This window comes from Podarcis bocagei (assembly GCF_964188305.1).
Source record: "Podarcis bocagei genome assembly, chromosome: 8".
In the NCBI taxonomy this organism is placed as follows: Eukaryota; Metazoa; Chordata; class Lepidosauria; order Squamata; family Lacertidae; genus Podarcis; species Podarcis bocagei.
In genome coordinates, this window is record NC_138133.1 from 3,826,881 (window position 1) to 3,846,184 (window position 19,304).

Consider the following 19,304-nt stretch of genomic DNA (forward strand, 5'->3'; position numbering starts at 1 on the left):
ACAGCCAATAATATTTGGCAATGTGCTATCACTGAAGGGAAATGAAGTCAACTGAGAGAGAGGGCAAGAAAAAGGTAGTGCACTGAATAGGCAAATATTTTTTCCCAGTGGCTCTGATGATTCTGATGTTGTATCAATGGCGCTTTTGGTTCACCCCCTGCAAGCAACACTACAGTGGCAGGGCCTTGGGAAAGTGTCTGCAATCAGTTACTCCAGGCGTGGAGCACTAAGGGAAAGAGCCAGGTTGTTTGTTCGGACGGAGCTGAATCACCTTACACCAAGCTAGGGCAGCAGAAATTTATCATGGATAAATTTATCATGGCAAAAAGCATTTGCATGCACTTGGTTAATTATGTTCCACAATATCTCGGTCTGTCTTCAAACTTCAGTTATTTCATACGTGAACTACAGTAGTGAAGAGGAAGAGGAGGAACAGACAGATTCAGTCCTTCACCCCCAGCTTCTGCCTCCCACCCCCGCTTTCACCCCACTGTCCCATCTCCCCTTCTGCTCATGGGATTGTTTCTCTTGCTCCCACTGGATGTTCTGCACTCAGGGCAAGAGTGCAAGGGCTGTGGGTCTGTGAACTGCACAGCGTCATGTGGCTTTCCCCTGGGCTCTCTCTCTCCTCCTGGGTGCAGTGCGCTTGGTGCTCAACTTGCCTGGAGAAAGAGGGGAACACAACACTCCACACAGCACCCAGTGGCTCCCACCTTCCTCCTACCAAGTGCTTGTTGCTGCCACTGCCGCTTCTTTCCCTTGTCAGGAATAAAAAGAATGAGATACACTGCATTTTCCTCTCCTCCGAGGGTGTGGCATCTGGGGTGATGGCATCAACAGTTACAGCAAGGTAAAAGCAAGACAGAGGAGGAGAGAGCCCCATCCTTGGTCATTTCTGTGCTGCTTTATTCTTCAAGCACAATGAAAATAACCAGGCACACATGAAGTAAGTTAACTGCTTTATATGGATAGATAATATGCAATGGAGAATTGGTTAAATGTCATATAATATTATGTAACTTTTTGATCAATGAACACCAAACACAAAGTGCACTCTCTTTTTTTACCTGCCCCCATTATGAGTCCTGGTGCTGTATCCTTGGTATGAACCATTCCTGACACATATGGATTGTCTGGCCAGCGGAGATGGAGGTGAAGGTGGCAATCAGGCTATAAAGATAACAAAGAAAAGTCTTTGTTTTTAGCAGAATGGCAGGAATGCCTCTAATTTTTGAAACAGCCACACACTATGGGTAAATGGTATGTAATGACAGCTCTCTCTGGAGAGACAAGGGTAATTATTTCATGAAGACACACTATTAGTACAGCTACTATTTCTGCTTTGACTACTGCTCCTGTGCTGATGTAATGTGCATTAATGCCAACAGCACAGTGAAGCAGACCCTGTACTGAGATATTACCCTATTGTATCTCTAAGAGCATTAGCACTGTTAGATTTTGGTGGTCTTTGAAAAAGTCACCCATCCTTTGCTTAATCAGATTGAAATTGTAGCAGGAAAAAACATCAAGACACAATCAACTAACTAACCAGCAAAAATGTGTTGTCACAGGGATGTTTTACATAGTCACCATAGTCACTTTGAGAAATATATTTTAAAGAGAATTCTCCTAGTTCAGGGTAATTCCATTTATACTTCTTTCTGCACTGGAATAAGACATATCTCCCATATATATCAGACAACCCCGTGGTTTTCTACTGTATCTAATTTCTTCCTCCAGGCTTGGAAGTGATTGTGATTATTACAAGTAAATAAAGAAGATTCATTGCAAAATCAAAAGTGATATCCCTGCTACTCACACCCTTCTGCTTCAAAAATAAAATAAAATAAAATAAAATAAAATAAAATGCAAGGGTTAACCAAACACATTTTTCCAAAGATGATAATGTTTGGTCATCAGTTGTAAACTAAGCTTATTCTTATTCACAATTTATTTATCATTGATATTTCTATCCTGCTCTTCACCCTAAGGGTGCATCAATGGAAATAAAAAGCAATAATAATCAAAATCTGTAATAGAAACATTACATTTCCACAGATCCACAGTTGATGATTAGAGGATCTGACAAAAAAATACTTTCTGCATTTTTTTCAACAAAGAATCACTGTCCAAAGAATCACCCTCTCAGTAATTCACTGGAGTCTCTTCAAGCTTAGATCTGGGACTTCACAAATGTATTAAGAGAGGGGTCAGCTACACTTCCGATTGTCCTGTGTCTAGAAAGTTTGGGTCCCAGCAGCTTTCCCTTTGCCCTGCTCCTTTCCCAAGGGAAACCCACTCTAAATCGGAGCAAACATCAATCTGGAGAAAACTTGTAGTTTGTTCCAGCTGAGAGCTAAAGACTGGTTTTCCCTGGGGGAAAGCAATTGGTCAAAAGGAATTGTGGATGAGCCCAGATATGATCTGTCAAACTCATTTTTTCTCAGTTTCACATTTTCCCAACATTAAGTTCAGCTCTCCACATTTCTGCAGCAGTCTGTGATTTTAACAACTCTTTTTTAAAAAAGGTTCTCATTAAAATTCATCAGAGAATCTCTTCTAACAGATACATATCTGTATGCAATTTCCCCCCCAAAACAGTGCACACACTATTTTCACTAATATATGCATTTATATGCACACTTTACCCCCAGTAAATACGTTTTAAATGCTGTATTGTTTTTAACACTCAATTGGGGGGAACTCAGCCAGATGGGCAGGGTTTAAATAAATAATAATAATAATAATAATAATAATAATAATAATAATTATTATTATTATTATTATTATTATTATTATACTACACACCACTTGGTTGGAGAATGGCATTGCAAAATATCAATTGCAAAAGTGTGAATGTCAAAGGATGACTGCATTTCAATGGATTGTTTCAGAATGTGCAAATTAGGTGGGGGGGTCAGAAGCTGCTTTAGGGTACTTCACCCCCTTTTGGCTCCCTAACCCACAAAACAGCCGCTCACAGCCTCTCCTGGACCTGCGCTCTCTTGAGGCTGAGTTTCAAACAACCTCCTCTTTTGCCACTCTTTCTTCGCTCCTATGCTGCCCCGACCCTCCATTTCCACAAGTTCCTACTTCTTCCTATGCATTGCATTCTAAGGTCCTTAAGCATTTTAGCATGACTCACGCTCCCTGCCGGTTCAGCATTTAGACACACACACACACCCCGCCACCTCTACTGTCAATGGCAATACAGCCTCCCTTGCCCTAAGGACAGGATAAATTTCCCTCCTGCTCTTATCCTTGGCCCAGTATCTCCTCAGCAACCTGCCTCTTTCCCCCCCAACGCTTTTGCCTTTTCTTCCTACCTTCCTTCCCTTCTGATTCTTGCTTTTACTTCACTACTCTCTCCCCTTGTCCTCCAGCAGTCCCATCTCGGTTCCCTAACTCCAAGTTTCTCTTTCTCCTGGTCAGACACCTCATCAGGTTTTCCTATTCTATGTCCTCCACACAGCTACCCCTGTTCTTGGGTGCTTCCACACTAGACATTAACTTTGGAATTGCCATGCTTCAGTCACTCACTTTTTATGGGACATCCACACAACAGTGTTATCCAATCATTGGCACCCAGTATTTTTCCTGTGCCAATTCTGTTCCTTTCTTCTGCCTTTTCTCAGACCATAGAAAGTCCACCTTTTTTTTGAAGAATGGAAGAACAGTGCAATTCTCATTGACGTACATGCCCTTAGGACTACACTGTCTTCTTTTTTTTTTTTAAAGCATGAGATTTGAAATAGGCAGTGAGGTTTGGGGCAGATGAACACATCACAGTTCAGCACACCTTCATTATAATATATGCAGTGACTGGCATTTTATTGTCCCTTTATTTGCCTACCTTAATCAATATTTTAATCAGAGCTAGAATGCTTCTCTAGCTATACTTGTTACTTAAAGTGAAAGAGTGTTATAGCACTATAATCCTATCATTCTAATTGTTTTTAAAAATTATAGTGCTATAACATTAAGTTATAATGATATTGCACTATAGTGTTGCAACATTATAACTCTATCTATATACAGTGGTACCTCTGGTTACGGACAGGATCCGTTCTGGAGGCCTGGCCGTATCCCAAAAAGTCTGTAACCAGAGGTGTGCTTCTGCGCATGCGGCAAAACCCGGAAGTATACACTTCTGGGTTTGCCGTTTTCGCAACCCAAAGTTTACATATCCAGAGGGATACGTAAGCGGAGGTACGATTGTACTAATAATTCCTGTGTTTATATTTATGTAGCTAAATTGCACCAAGAGTGGCAGATTTAGGATAATCCCAAAGTACACACAAGTACAAAAAATCCGAAAGGAAAAACAGAAGGGGAGGCTGCCCTAACAGCCCCATAAGATCAGGCATGACAGCAGCTGTAGTTCAGGTTCTCCAACCCTGCTCTAAGGTCTGTGTGAACCTGTTTTTCAAACAAACTGGTGTTCTGTATCAACTCAGACTGATGGAAACATTCTGCAGCTGACTCCATAGATAAAATACTTACGAGTATTCCATGACATCTCTTCAGCACAAAACAGCACAAAACACAATCCCTTAATGCATAACAGTTTAGAAAAACACAGTAACCAATCCTCATATAGGGAAAAAAGTGTGGGAAATAAAGCAAAAAAAGTCCTCCTTGTGCATTCTGTGATATAAGCGAGGAGAGGACCTGTGGGATCCAGCACACTAGCTCTGCCCTTCGCCCCCGTCCTCATCAACCTCCATGAACTGAAGAGCCAGTGTGGCATTGTGGTTGGAATGTCAGACTATGACCTGGAAGGGACCAGGGCTCGACTTGTCCATGAAGCTCTGTGGGTGACTTTTGGCCAGTCAGCCTAACCTGCCTCACAGAGTTATTATTGTGGGGATTAAACAAGGAGGGGTAGAGCCATGTATGCTGCCTTGAGCTCCTTTGAGAAAAAAGTGGGATATAAATGTAAATGAATGAATGAATGGTCTGAAATGGGGAGACTCCTATGCTCCCAGATGTTCCCCTTGCTACATTACTCATGTAGGCTCTCCAAGTAATGGGGGAGAACCTGTTTTCAAATTGCATAGGGAACCTACAAAAATACAGGAGGTTCCCTGCTTCAGACAGTCGTTCTTCAACTAACGGAGGGGGACAAGGCGGGGTCACAGATAGTGTGCTTGTCCTCATGAACAATATTCACATGTGGAATTTCCAGATTACCATAATGCCCTAATAGGGCTAAGATACAAAGGGGGAAATGTGTAGCAGCTTCAGAGCTGTTATCCTTTACAATTACCATCACCACCATATGAGTATTATTATTCCCATGTTCCAGGCAGAGGGGCAAGTCTGAGAAAGAATGATGGCAAATTAATTACATATATTTACATGCATTATGGTGCCTTTACTCTGAATTGTAAGGAAGATGAAAGGATGGAGGAAAGTTAGATGGACTACTGTCAAGAGGTTGGATAGCTATCTGTCATGGATGCTTTAGCTGATATTCCTTTATTGCAGTGGGTTCGACTAGATGACCCTTGGGTCCCTTCCAACTCTGCAATTCTATGATCCTATGATTCTAAAATCATTACAATACATTTCCTATACAAGAGAGGCTGGTGCTGAAGCCCATGTCACGGCAGCCCCCACTTCCTTCTGTTTAGTGATCAAGTTCCGCCTTTTGTCCCAAATGCCAAATCATGCCCTTTGGAGTTTTGTTTTGTTTTAAATGAAAATTAGTGAAGTAGAAACAATTCAATCCCATATGGTCCAAATGTAAGCAGTGAATAGTAGTAATTAGTCTGGCCTAATGACAAATACTAATGGTGAGCTGCCCAGAGTGGCTGGGAAACCCAGCCAGATGGGAGGGGTATAGATAATAAATTTGTTGTTGTTATTATTATTATTATTATTACTGATTCAGAACACATAAATCTTGATTTCTTTTATTTGAGACTGCTACCTTTCAGAAATCTAAGTTAATATAATATTTTAACACAGCTCTCAATGGACCTGAAAATTTGTATGTGACTGGCCATTTAAACAAAATTAATGGGGTTGTTGAGTTTAAACTTTTGCTGCTTTATGTTACAGCATGAATCCAGTTTTTTATTTTATTTATTTACATCAATTCTATGAAACAGCAATAGAAGAAGAAAAACTGCATAGTCTCAAGGGACGCTGAGCTTATAGAAGAAAGACACATCCAAATTTCATATTCAAATTTCCTGGTCATATGATGCAAGAACAAATACTGTTTTGCTTGAAAGATATTGAAAATTATTTTCTCACTCATTCTAATCAGATTTGTATATTTGATCAATCAAAACTTGTTCCAAATCCAGGTAAATTCCAGAGCTGGAGACTCAATCTGAACATGCAGCAGAACCACAAGGTGCAGCTCCTGCTGTACTGGGTCCCTTTCAGACGGCATCCCTGGGGGCTGAGGAATGTAACCGTGCCTAGAAAAGTTGCACGTCCAGGAGAAGAGTTCAAGGCTGGCCTTCTAGCATTTTATGTGCAGGGAATTGTCTCATGGAGGAACATTAAACTGTGAAATTCTTCATCTGGAGCTTGAAAAGGTACTAGGAAAATTGGATTGTTATGCTGAATGTTTAGATTAATTCCTGAAAATCTGAACAAACATTTTAGGGTGGAGAAAAAACACAACACCTGTAATATGTTATAACTATTTTTGCCATTACAAATTAGGGGTGGAGATGCTTACCGGTTTGCAGTCAACTGGTTTACCATTCATATCAACAGCTGGCGGTGTAAGATAGTCCCAGTTACGGCCTTTGTTGAATGTTATAAGAGTGGTAACTTTTCCATCTATTTTTTGATTAGCCAAAAACACTCCTTTGACTCCCCTAATCTACATTGCAAACACAAAATGTAGAAAGGTTAATAAGCAGTATTCACAGCCTTCTCTAACGTATATTTAATGGCAGTATTTTGCTACTGAGTAACAAAAAAGTGAGTATGCCAGTTGCTTATCTACATAACCATTTATTTTTATATCACTGAAAGTTTTTTTAGATTAAATAATGTGAAATCCATGGTCATGCCCTCCAATCCAAGGGCCAATCTGGGCATGTGGTAACTGTACCAGATGCAGAATAAGTATTTCACGTGCGTAAGACTGAATATTCCGCTAAGCATAGGGACAAAGGATAGGTCTAGAGATCTGTCTTCCTCCTATGGCTAAACAGTGCTCAGCATATATTGGGCACTAAATTTTAGCTGTTTAAATAATGTGCAAATACCTTAAATACTTTGGGAGGCAATTATTTCCTCTTATTCTGAGAGAGTCAAATATGCACCTCAGAAATATGTAGTTCTAGTAATCAAAAGTAGACTAGTTGTATACCAAATTCTGACCTCCTGGAGGCCCCTTATCTATTTGGGGGCATTTGTCATGTCCCTTATTTTGAAAGGGGGGGGGTAATACAAATGCCCATTTTTTTTAGTAATTAAGATTCTTTGGGTTACAGACATATAAGATTTCAGATGTCTAGAAAAGATCGTGCGGAAAGACACAAACAGGTCTGGCACTCCATGCGTGAGGCCAATGCAAATAGAGGCTGCACACTGAACAATCCTCCCTCTGCAGGTTGGAGGAGCTCCATGAACCCCCAAAGGCGCTCTCTCTCTCTCTCTCTCTGCCCCCCTCTCTCCCCCCCCTCTCTCATCTCACACACATGGCCAGAGACAACAAGTTCAACCAGCACCCTCACAAAAGGGCTAAGGTGTATTTATACTAACATGACTATTCCATTATAGCAAAAAGAGGAACAATCGTTCTGATTCAAAAGTACTCAAAGGAACAAGGATCAAGGAACAAGAAGAGTCAGCAAAACAAGGGCCTAATAAATGAAGAGCCTTTTACCTCCAGAATATCTATTAGCACATTCTCCTCAGGCTGCTTGGTGCTCCTGACATTCTCTAGCACAATGGAGTAGGAGACGCCCTGTGGGTCAGACTGGTAAAGGTTGTAAGTATCTGTCTGATACCATTCCTGGATAGCCACAAACACGTGGCTCTCGTCAGTGCTGATAATTTGTAAATCCTGAAGGGGAAAAGATCAATATAAAATAAAATGTATACCAGACAGGACAGCATTTACAACCAACTCACGCTTGCCAGATGCCAGAAAAAAACTATTATAATTCTCACCCCACAGACCAATCTCACATGTATTATTTGGAACAGAAAAACTGAAGGGTAAAGAATATGTAGCTTTATCTGCTAGCACATTATCTGCTATACAAAATAGATAAGACTCTGTTGTTTCCATATGATTACAAGATGCAACATCTCTGAGGAAGATACATGGACTGAGGAGAACGGAAATGACAGCCTCTGCAAAGGGGGAGCTGGGATTGCTTGTGTGATTATACAGCAAGTTACCCATGTTGGATACTGAATGACTTGTCAGAAACATCATATGCATCAATCAGTGATGCAGAAGTGCTTGTGAAGCTGCAGGGAATCAGAAGTAGGTTGGGCCCCTGGCAATCCAAGTTGATGAAGGAGAAGTTTGATCTTGTACCAGTTAACATAGGCAGTGAATACTCTGAAAGGCTGGTTCCCTAAACTGTAGTGACCCCCTCTCATCAGGAAACAAGCACCAAGAAATTATGCTCCGGACAACAACTGCCTGTCCTCTATCTACTTCTTTTGGGTTGAAGTGGTAGAATAGATGGTTGCCACACACATCAGATGCCCCGTCTGAGGTCTAAAGTTGTGTATGGGACCGAGACGGAATTTGTAGCCATGGCTGATGATATCTAATTCTGAGGACTGATAAAGGCAGACTTAGCTAAGCCCATGATCACTGTTGATGATGATAGGTTCCTGAGTTCAGTGCATCCTCTCTGGAACCTATCAGGTATCAACATCACTCACTCTCGCTTGACACAACATTGTCTAACACATCCACATACAAATAATAATGGATGCTCAATGTATAGTCTATGTTGTCAAATGTCCCTGCAGGGTGAATGTTTGATAAACAGGCTATCTGGCAACAACCTGAGGAGGCCCTCTTTGCAGATTATATCCACTTCATCTCAGGAAGTGGGGGCCCATGGAGAAGGGCTTCCAAAGAAGATCCCAAAGCATGGACAACATGTTGATACTGAAGTAGGTGATCCTCCAGATATCTAGACCTCAAGCTCTGAGGGGACTATTATACACAGAGAGAATGTGGGGATACATTTCCCACAATTTCATATAAGGGTATTTCAGTGTTGGGCTGTGGGTGAAGTGGAACAACTATCAGTTTGGGGCAAGTAAACTACAAGCAACTCCCTGTTTGCATGGTGGTTGTGTTCTGACACACCGAGTGCTTTGATGGGGTGTGTAAGTAAATAACTTTTGTACTAGCCATAGGCCATGACAAATCTGAATAAAAAATAAATATATGTAAAGGGATGCTGCACCACAAATAATAGTGTCTATTTAGATCTCTGTGTTTCCCTTACAGTTCAATGCTAATTTTGTCCAGGGTCATCTTTCTGATCTTTTTGGCTGCCAGAGCAAAAAGGGCTACTTTGTGAGTCACTGAAACGTTTACATTGCTAAGAAGTCATAGGATCTTCTCTGCCGGGGAGAGACATCTTTCCTGTACGGGTGGTAGGGTGAGAAATTGCCTCTGGGGTCCAGTGTATAGTAGGCAGTACAGTAAATAGTGAGAGATGTCCTCCACCTGTGGTTGTCCACATATACAAAGTGTCTTCACTCTGTTGTATCGTCCATCCAGGCAGCTCAGTAAAAGATAATCTTAATGAGGCTGGCCAGAGATTTGACAGGTAACTGGCTCTAAAATGGACAATTTTTAGAAGGGTGTGTGTACAAGCCCGCCCTGACCCATTCTGCCCCCTTCCAGAGATGAAAACAAAGCACATGTCAATGATCGCACATGTGCCTAACGAATGCAACCAGGGAGCTAGCTACTTGTATTTAAACATTTGCACAGAATAATTAGTGGGGAAATCTAGCAAAGCACAGAACAAGTCTACTTTGGGCTAAGAAAAGGGACAGGAATTTTGTGGATAATTACCTTAGGTAATGCATACTTTGGCAATTTCATCTGTACAAATTCATTCCGAAGGTGAGACACATAATAGTTTGTTTGATTTACTGATGATGTCTGTGAAAGAGAAAAGGTTGGTACCGTTTTATAGTGGGTATCATCAGTTTCTAACTATTACAGAAACAAAGTTCATTACTGATGATTAAAACTAGAAATTTCAATGTCACTATATAGCATCTCAACATAATGCTGGTATAGTGTAGAGGTACAAATCAAGAAGCTCTCAGTTCAAATCTTGCTTCCACCATGAATTCACTTGGTGGCCTCAAAAGAGACTCTCACTCTCTGAAGACAAATTCTCCTTTCCATATGAAATTTGACCTGCTGAGTAGAGAGGCAGTGACTTTTCAAAAGTGGGGACTTGAAATGTGAATTGCTCCACTTGAAGGAGGCCTCAAATATCAGGGACTAGCTGGATGAAGAGGCGTGGTGAGAGGCACCAGCTGGGGAGTCCACTAGGGAGGCCCACTAGGGCTCTGAGAACGAAGGCTTAGAGCCCAGAGGGTGGACAAGTCAGAGGATGAAGCGGAGCAGAAGGATTGGAGGCTGCAGAAGCAACAGGCTTGAGTGAGAGCAAAGAAAGCAATGCAGACTCAGGACACGGAGCAGAGGAGGAGGGGCCAGAGGCTGCTGTCGCATCCACAGAGTGTCTTTCCTACTATACAGTGGTGCCCCGCAAGATGAATGCCTCGCAAGACGGAAAACCCGCTAGACGAAAGGGTTTTCCATTTTTGAGCTGCTTCGCAAGACGATTTTCCCTATGGGCTTGCTTTGCAAGACGAAAACGTCTTGCAAGTGTTCCGATTTTTTTCGCTCCCCCCCTTTTTCTAAGCCGCTAATCTGCTAATAGCCTTTTAGCCGCTAATCCGCTAATCCTTTAATAGCCGCTAAGCCTTTAATAGCCGCTAAACCGCTAATCCGCTAATAGGGTTGCTTCGCAAGACGAAAAAACCGCTAGACGAAGAGACTCGCAGAACGGATTAATTTTGTCTTGTGAGGCACCACTGTAGTAAGCTTCCCCCCCCCCCATCTCCAAGGCCAAGGAGAGCTTAGCGTTTGCATAACAACGAGCACAGGTGGCCCCTCCCCGACATAGGTTAAGGCTGCTTGGGAGACATCAGCTGGTGGGGAGACGTAGTGAGAAGTAAAAGGCAAAGACCTTCAATCCTGGCAACTGTTTCATGGGGGCCAATCTTGTTTGTGGGCATTGCTGCCTGGTATGCTGTTTTCTTGAATAAAGAGCTAACACTTCTGCTTGTCTCTGGATCTTGAGCGCTGACCTGCATCTGAACCAACCCTGACACCAGGTCAACTTGGTTCAAACCCCATCCTAGCTTGGCCTGACTCAAATTGCTACTCTTGTGTGTGTCCCGTCCCCCCATGTCTTCCACCCTTTGTTACCTTGTCCCTAACCTGGAAAAGCCTTATTTTGGAGGGCGACGCAACAGGCAATGCAGGGACCTCTCATCAACTGCAAGTGACCCCTTGACTGAAGACCTTATAAAAGGGGCCAAAGAAGCTGCATGTTGACGTATTAGCACTTTTGCCTGTCATAGGTCTTCAAAGAAACATAATGGGTTATGTGGCCATTTAAAAGATGTTCCTTATAATAAATTTCCGTTTTGGTTCTGATGGTCCTTATGTCACGTAGGCTACGAACCGAAAATTTCTGGCCAGTAAGCCCCACACTGTGGAAGCAAATATGCTAAGGGTTGCATTAAAACTTTTGTAACTTACCTTCCATGAGTGGCATTACCTGAAGGAATATGTAGTCATCCTGCACTGTCAATGAGTTTTTGTCAATGCTATCAATGAAGAGGGCTCTCGGTGTTTTATCTGAACAGTTCTGAATTTGACAAGCCATGTAGCGAAAGCCTAGAGAGGGCAGGAAACATTTAGTCACCATGCAAATAAATAACAGATGCGCTATTTTAAACTGCTAACATTCTTTTCCTGAAGCAGTTGACCTATTGTGAAAATGCACATGCCACAAAAGGTTTGCTCAACAAATCTATCACCCAGAAGCTAGTGATATATAAATGTGGGTGGGGGTCCTCCTTCAGAAGTCAGGGATTCTGGGGGATGGATAGGAGCCCATTAGAACTGCTTTGCTGCCTGACTTCTTTGACAGCTGCTTTTCTCCTTTTAAAGCAGTTTGCCAGTTGTGAGGCAAACTACCCATGACACTGAATCGCATAACTTTAAGCTGGGTGGATCTTTTTTACAAATGCAAGTAGAAGCTGTGGTGTGTCCTCAGGACTAAAAGGGTCAGTAGACTTAAACCCTTTCCCTGCTGTACAGACTAGAGAAACCATACACACCCATGGCTGCCATTTGCATAGGGTGGGAATCTCCCACCAATGAAGACTTCCCTCACAATGCAAATAGCAGCCTGGTGGTCAGGGGATTTTTGCTGATCACAGCAGCTCCAGAAAGGTTAAAATTACCTCCCCAGTTGTAGTACTGAGCCTGGATTAGCATTATGTGTAGTATGGCCTACATCTTCTGGAGGTGGCTGGTACTGAGTAGCAGCAGTGGAAGGCCACTCTTCCTTTCTTGGAGCAAAGGGTGAGGGGACAGTCAGCTCCTGAAGCATATTCTACTTGAACTCATTGTTCTAAGCACTGGTAGAAGGAAGCAACTCTTTCTCAGGTCTCCAAATAGCCCAAGAAGGACACTATCCACATATTATTTCAGCACATGAACTTGACCTTAGCTCAGCATTCACTCAAAATTAGGATTACATGTTCATTATTAAAAGCAAGACCAGATTGCCATCTTTATAGCCTTTTCAATGAAGCAGGGTATGGTGGCTTGACTTTAACTCAAAAAGAACTTCAAATTCATCCTATAGTTCTACATTACAGCAATGTAGAAACATTCCTAACAAAGAGGTCTTGCACACCTCTTGGGTGGCTGGCAATGTTAGTATACTTAATGGAGCTCATCTTTGCTGGGCTGGACTGCTTGGTTGAAACCTCCATCAGCCTAATTTTCATTTGCGTATCCTCACCTGTAGTTGTGTACAAAGAAGGCCTGCACTGTAAACTCTGTGCCTCACACTATATATATTTGCCATGTGAGCTAGTACGTCTGCAGCCAAGGATTTGACTTATCTCATCTGAAAAGCCGCAACCATCAACGCAGGTTCACAATGACAATGACAGGTCATCCAGCCATTGCAGTAGCAAGGCAAGAGAGATAAAATGGTCCTGCTGAATACATATAAGTAAAACAAATTTATGATATATGAAAAGTGTGTTTCTAAATAAAAGAAAGCAGGAAATGGGGATCACCTCCCCAATGCCTACCTCCTCTGGGATCTTGGACTTCCATGTGAACCAAATTAGGGTCTTCATCAACTCCATCAACTGCCCTGGGAGCATAATGAAACCAAAACGTATCTCAGGACAGCTATAGACCTTGGGTACTTACTTACTTACTTACTTATATTTATGCCCTGCCCTTCCTCCCAAAGGAGCTCAGGGCAGCAGGTAAACAGAAGGATTTATATGCAACTGCTCACAACATCAAGCAAGACATCATTTTTTCTGCCTCCTGATTTTTAAGTATAATATCTCAAAAAATGTAAAAGGTCAAAAACACAAAAATAGGAGTCCAGAGTATCCCTAAAACTACACTGTAGGTTACATGCAAGCAACACATACATTCCCATAGTGCACACAAGCAAAAATATGCATTCCCATATAATACACAGGCAGTTCAGGGCAGTCAAGCCCCATCCCTTCACTATGACATAATTCACTGTTGGTTTCAATCATAGCAGATAGCAAGACAAACAACGTAGGTGTTAGTGGAAGCTGAACCACAGCGGAAAAGAAATAGGCTCTGAAATAAAGCTTGTTGCTGCAGCCTCTGTGTGGTCTTCTCTTCGTGACACTTATTCTTTCCTTTCTACATAATCCTTCCTTTTCTAAAAAGTAATTGCATTTGTTTTCAAAGTAACAAAAGCAGGAAATAAATTTGAAAGCAACACACCATTATTTCTAATAGTCATGTCTGATTATTTTCAGAAAGTGTAACCATTAAAAAATTCAAATCAATGTGCTGAATACGATGTCTAAAGCTCTCAATGCCCTTGGCTCAGTCCACCTTATGGAGAATTGTCTGGAAAGCTTCTGCTCTCTTTGTCGGGGTAGATCTGCAGCAAGGAAGTTTTCCTAGAGAAGCCTGCCAGGCAGCAGGTTGCATCCAGTGCTTCATGAGAAGCATTTCAGTTCTACAACAGGACTTGCCCTTTCTCTCCTCTGCTCCCCCTCCCCCTGCAAAACATCTGGAGCAGATTTTGAGGGCGTTTTGGGGAAAAGAAGAGTAGGGAGAAGCACCGGTGTGTGAGCAGAAGTCTGGTGCATGAGCAGAATGGCAGCATTGGAAACAAACCAATTGTTTCTATTCTACAATTTTTTGAGTTCTTATTTGAACATGGTGAGTCTGCTTTTAGTTATGATGCTCTGCTTTTGTTATTCCTGTCTGGGTGTTCGTAGGCTGTCTCATTTCTTATTTCTTTGTATACCTATTTTTTCACTCTTGCATACCATTGTGGGTATTTCTAATGGGAAGTTAACTAATTTTAATAAACAAACAAACAAACAAACAAACAAACAAACAAACTCAATAGCATATCAAATTAATAGATGTACATACAATCCTTCCTAAAGTCTAGAGGAAATTAAGGGTGTTAAAGAAAAATCTAAAATACCATTTTTGTGGTGGGACCATTTGTTCCCATTTCATGCAGCAGGCTTTGTTGGATAATTGGGTTGCCTCCAAAACCCCCATTTAGCCACCAAGGCTGTATTATACCCAAAACAACCCTTAAGAGACTCTGGCCAACTTTTTCCTGCCTCTAGTCAACACTTGAATCCTAGCAGCGTGAGCAAATTCAGTTCTTGTGCAGATTTAGTTCTTGTAAACTCTTCTAAATTCATGCTGCACAAATGAAGCTTTCTAATCAGACAGAATCTGTCATATCTGTGTAATTATTATTTTCTAATTACCCCCCTCCCACAGGGCATTCACTCTTATGTATCTGATCCAAGAGATGTCATAAATGTCATCCTTTGAATAACAACCTAAAACCCTCACTAACATCACAGATGGCCCTAGAGAATTTTCTCCCATTTGTCCTTCTGCACCAAGCTAACGTTGAGCTTACCCAAACACATAAATGGAGTCAAGATTTATTATCCGCAGTGTTGATTGACAAGTAAACCACTGCTTGATCATCCAGTCAAAACAGCATTATTCATAAGTACAATAAAACAACCAGCTCAATAGATGTTGTTGTTGTTGCTGCTACATACTGTTCTATTGGGGATTATTTTTATATATATAAAAAAGTGTACTGAATAAGCAGTCTGCTCTAATTAGCATGAAAGGCTAATGTCTTCTGGCACTTTGAGTTACTTGGAGAGAAAGAAATTAACTTGATCTTCACAACAGAGTATGTTTAATTTATGGGCTCTGGGGTTTTTTTTACTAAATAGGCTTGCTTATGACATTTCTGTCCTGCATTCCACACTGTGCATTTCCTTTACTTTTATTTTAATTATTTATCTCTATAAAGAACACAGAAGAACAAAGGCAAATGAGGTATAAGCAGAATAGAAAGCTATACAGATGTACAATATTTCGAATAGTATTAAAGACTGAAAGCTGTACATCAAAGAACATACAAAATCAATACAAAGGTGGAGTAATTTAAAAGACTACATTTCATTTTTTTAAAAAAAGATATTTATTGAGGTTTCAAAAATTATATAAAAAGAACAATAATACACAGTAATACAAACAAAACACAAACAAAAAAACAAGTATAATTTCAATCCCTTATTTTCTTATCACTTACTTCCAAACTTAAAACACAATTAAAAACATGTAAAATTTCAATTGCTTATTTTCTTTTAACTTATTTCTCAGACCTCCTCACACCTCCCCTTCTTGTATTCCAATTCTAATTATTAGCTCAGCAAATCCTTATTACTTATTTCTCAACTTTAACTTAATAGTTTATCTTAGATTTATTTTTGCTATCCTTATTTTCATTTAATTTAATTCATTTTAAAAATCCAATTTTACCTTATCCAAACTTAAACCTCGAACTTATACATCGATTCTTATTCTTAAAACGTTTTTTCCTAAGGTCGACCAAGGTTCCCTTCCACGAATTTCCCATTTTACATACCAATAACAAACAAAATAAAAACCAGATAAATTGTAATTATGAACCCTTTGGATTCCCAAACTAAACCCCCCCTTTCCCGGCTTCAGCCCCCACAAGTATCCATCAGTCTTAATCTACTATCAGCCTGGAGATCTCACGTCCAAGGCTCTTAATTCTCTCTCAGTTCCTCTCTGCCGGTCTTTTTGATAGTCCTTAATATAAGACACCAAATCTTGGAGAAGCTCCGGCCCAACAGGAACCATGTTTCTTCCAGCTAGGCCTCCATACTTAAGAGTAGAGCCTATGGGGTGTTCCAGTTCTTGTTTCTTGTTCCTTTCAAGTCCAAAAGTCCCCAAAGCTCTAACTTCCACCTTAATCACATTTGTAATCCTTAGGTCTTCTGATCTCCACATAAGAAGATCTCTCCATTTCTCAATCTCCAGTTCAGGCCGCGCTTTCCACATCAGATTTTTATTTTCCTTTGTTGCCATCCTGTCAGGCCTCAAAATACAGCTCTCCTTTGACATCTGCAAAATTTCAGTTCCTCCTTCCTTTTCTTCAGGGGTGATGTATGTCTCCTTCTCCATATTCTCAAAACTCTCAGGTTTCTCTATTTGTCCAATTGAATGGGCTTCTTGTTTCAAATCCTTATCAGATTCCAAGATGTTATTTACTGTAAAGTCCAGAGTTGTAACATTTGTAGCCAAAACATCAAATTGGTCTTGTAACTTTCCCAAGAGAACAAATGCTCTGTCCAATTCAGCCTGGATTTTCCCTCCTCCAGCCATTCCTGTAATGTCACTGAGTCCCTCTAGGGGGATTTTAGCTCCTTAGTATTTTTTTCAGCTCAAGTCCAAAAGTCAAGTTATTTTGTATCAGCCCTTCCTTGTTTTCAACAAATTGTGACAAATATAACCAGCAGAAGCAACAAAAACATAGTTCTCTTTTTCCGTCTTGACAGCTAATTTGACAGCTGTCAAGCTCTTCAGTATTTCATCAACAGGCTCTCTCACGGAGCGATCCCGGATCCGGGGGGGGGGGGGTAGAACTTCAGCTCTTAAAATTAATCTTTTATCCTCCAGTGAAAATTCTTGTAATATCAAACCGTGAAATTAAAGTCTTTTGCAAAAAAGAAAGGGAAAATTCTCTCGACCTTAGCTAGCAGGTCCTTTGCTTTAAATTGTTTACAAAGAGGGGGGCGGACTTCCTTTTTAACCCTTCCCCGCTCGTTCCTGATTTCAGCAAATTTTTCTTTAAACTTCCAATTTCCGTATTACTTACGGGTTGATGTTTTAAAGTCCGAATGTCCCAAGGAAAAAGTCAGCGCTCTCCGATAATGGCTTGCGGCTTCACTCTGCAGATGAAGAAGTACTTTCAGCACCGCGCCGCACCCCGTCCCCGAGCCTTTAGAAAGGCTCCTTCACGGATTTGGGGGGCGCAAATGGTGCCCGCCGAGTCGCTACGCTCACAGGCTTCTGCGCCTGTGATTTTAAGGGTCCCCGCGTCGCCGCCGCGGCAAGACCCAGCTCTGCAGAGCCGATTCCCTCCGGAGCTCGGAGGGAATCCGCCAATAAACGATAGCGCCAACCCGGAAGTTCTAAAAGACTACATTTCAAAAAAGTTAATCATTTGAAGACTTCCAGCCTAATTTTCTTTCAGATATATATCATTAATATTTTCATAGAATCATGAAATCAAACTATATTCCTATAATTCTTTATTGCCACTAAATGTAGGTAGCCACAGGCTTCCAACCAATCAGTGCTTCCTGATACTTCAACATTTTGAGTATCACGGTTGGTTTTATCATTTAATTATTACAATGCTACCCCTACCCTTCCAGGGCAGCAAACACCAAAGTGGTAAAATAATACAATTTACTACAACAACAAATATTTTAATATATCTTTAAAAACGTAGAATTCAATTCCAATCTGTTGCCTCCAAGGATGTGGCCAGGCTGCTTGGACAAGTGAAACCAACCACCTGTCTCCTTGATCCTTGCCCATCCTGGCTCATAAAAGCGAGCCGGGAAGGACTGAGTGATGGGCTCTGCGGGGTGGTGAATGTTTCCCTCTGTGAGGGAGCCTTCCCAGACCCGCTGAAAGAGGCGGTTATTAAAAAAAAATCTTTGGACCCGGCCAATATGGCCGGCTATTGCCCAGTCTCAAATCTTCCATTCTTGAGCAAGGTAACTGAGCAGGTGATCGTTGAACAACTCCAGGCAGGCCTGGAGGATGAGGACCATTTGAATCCCTTCCAATCAGGATTCAGACCTGAAACTGCCTTGGTCACACTGGTCAATGATCTCTGGTGGGTTAGGGACAGAGGGGGAAGCTGTTTCGTGGTTCTGCTGGATCTCCTAGTGGCTTTTGATACCATTGACCATGGTATCCTTCCGGACAATCTATGGAAGATGGTTCTGCTCCTTCCTCCTGGGCCGTGTCCAGAAAGTGGTGTTGGGGGATGAGTGTTCAGACCCCTGGGCTCTCACTTGTGGGGTGCCTCAGGGCTCTGTCCTCTCCCTGATGCTCTTCAACATCTATGTGAAGTTGCTGAGAGAGATAATCAGGGGGTTTGGGCTGGGTGTTCAGCAGTACTTGGATGACACCCAGCTCTACCTCTCTTTTAAATCAGAAGGCAGTGAATGTCCTGTGTGAGTGTCTGGAGGCAGTTGAAGGATTGATGGTGGCTAAAAGACTGAGGTTCAATCCTGACAAGACATACTGTTTTGGGGGGACAGGGGGCAGTTGGGTGTGGGGGACTCCCTGGTCCTGAACAGGGTAACTGTGCCCCTGAAGGACCAGGTCTGCAGCCTTGGAGTCATTTTGGACTCACAGCTATCCATGGAGGCGCAGGTCAATTCTGTGTCCAGGGCAGCTGTCTACCAGCTCCATCTGGTACGCAGGCTGAGACCCTCCCTGCCCGTGGACTGTCTTGGCAGAGTCATGCATGCCCTGGTTATCTCCTGCTTGGACTACTACAATGTGTTCTACATTGGGCTACCTTTGAAGGTGACTCAGAAACTACAACTAATCAAGAATGTGGCAG

The 19,304-nt window shown here is 41.8% G+C and overlaps 1 protein-coding gene across 1 annotated transcript in view; it reads right to left on the minus strand.

Annotated features, from left to right (window-relative positions):
• The window catches only part of SORCS2 (sortilin related VPS10 domain containing receptor 2), a 132,539-nt gene that overhangs the window by 41,418 nt on the left and 71,817 nt on the right, over nucleotides 1-19,304 (minus strand). The window contains exons 6-11 of the mRNA XM_081206241.1: nucleotides 13,381-13,445; nucleotides 11,826-11,944; nucleotides 10,037-10,126; nucleotides 7,862-8,041; nucleotides 6,701-6,847; nucleotides 1,068-1,170 (exon numbers count right to left, since the gene is read on the minus strand). Coding sequence (XP_081062367.1) covers nucleotides 1,068-1,170; nucleotides 6,701-6,847; nucleotides 7,862-8,041; nucleotides 10,037-10,126; nucleotides 11,826-11,944; nucleotides 13,381-13,445 — 704 coding nt within the window. The remainder of the gene's footprint in view (nucleotides 1-1,067; nucleotides 1,171-6,700; nucleotides 6,848-7,861; nucleotides 8,042-10,036; nucleotides 10,127-11,825; nucleotides 11,945-13,380; nucleotides 13,446-19,304) is intronic.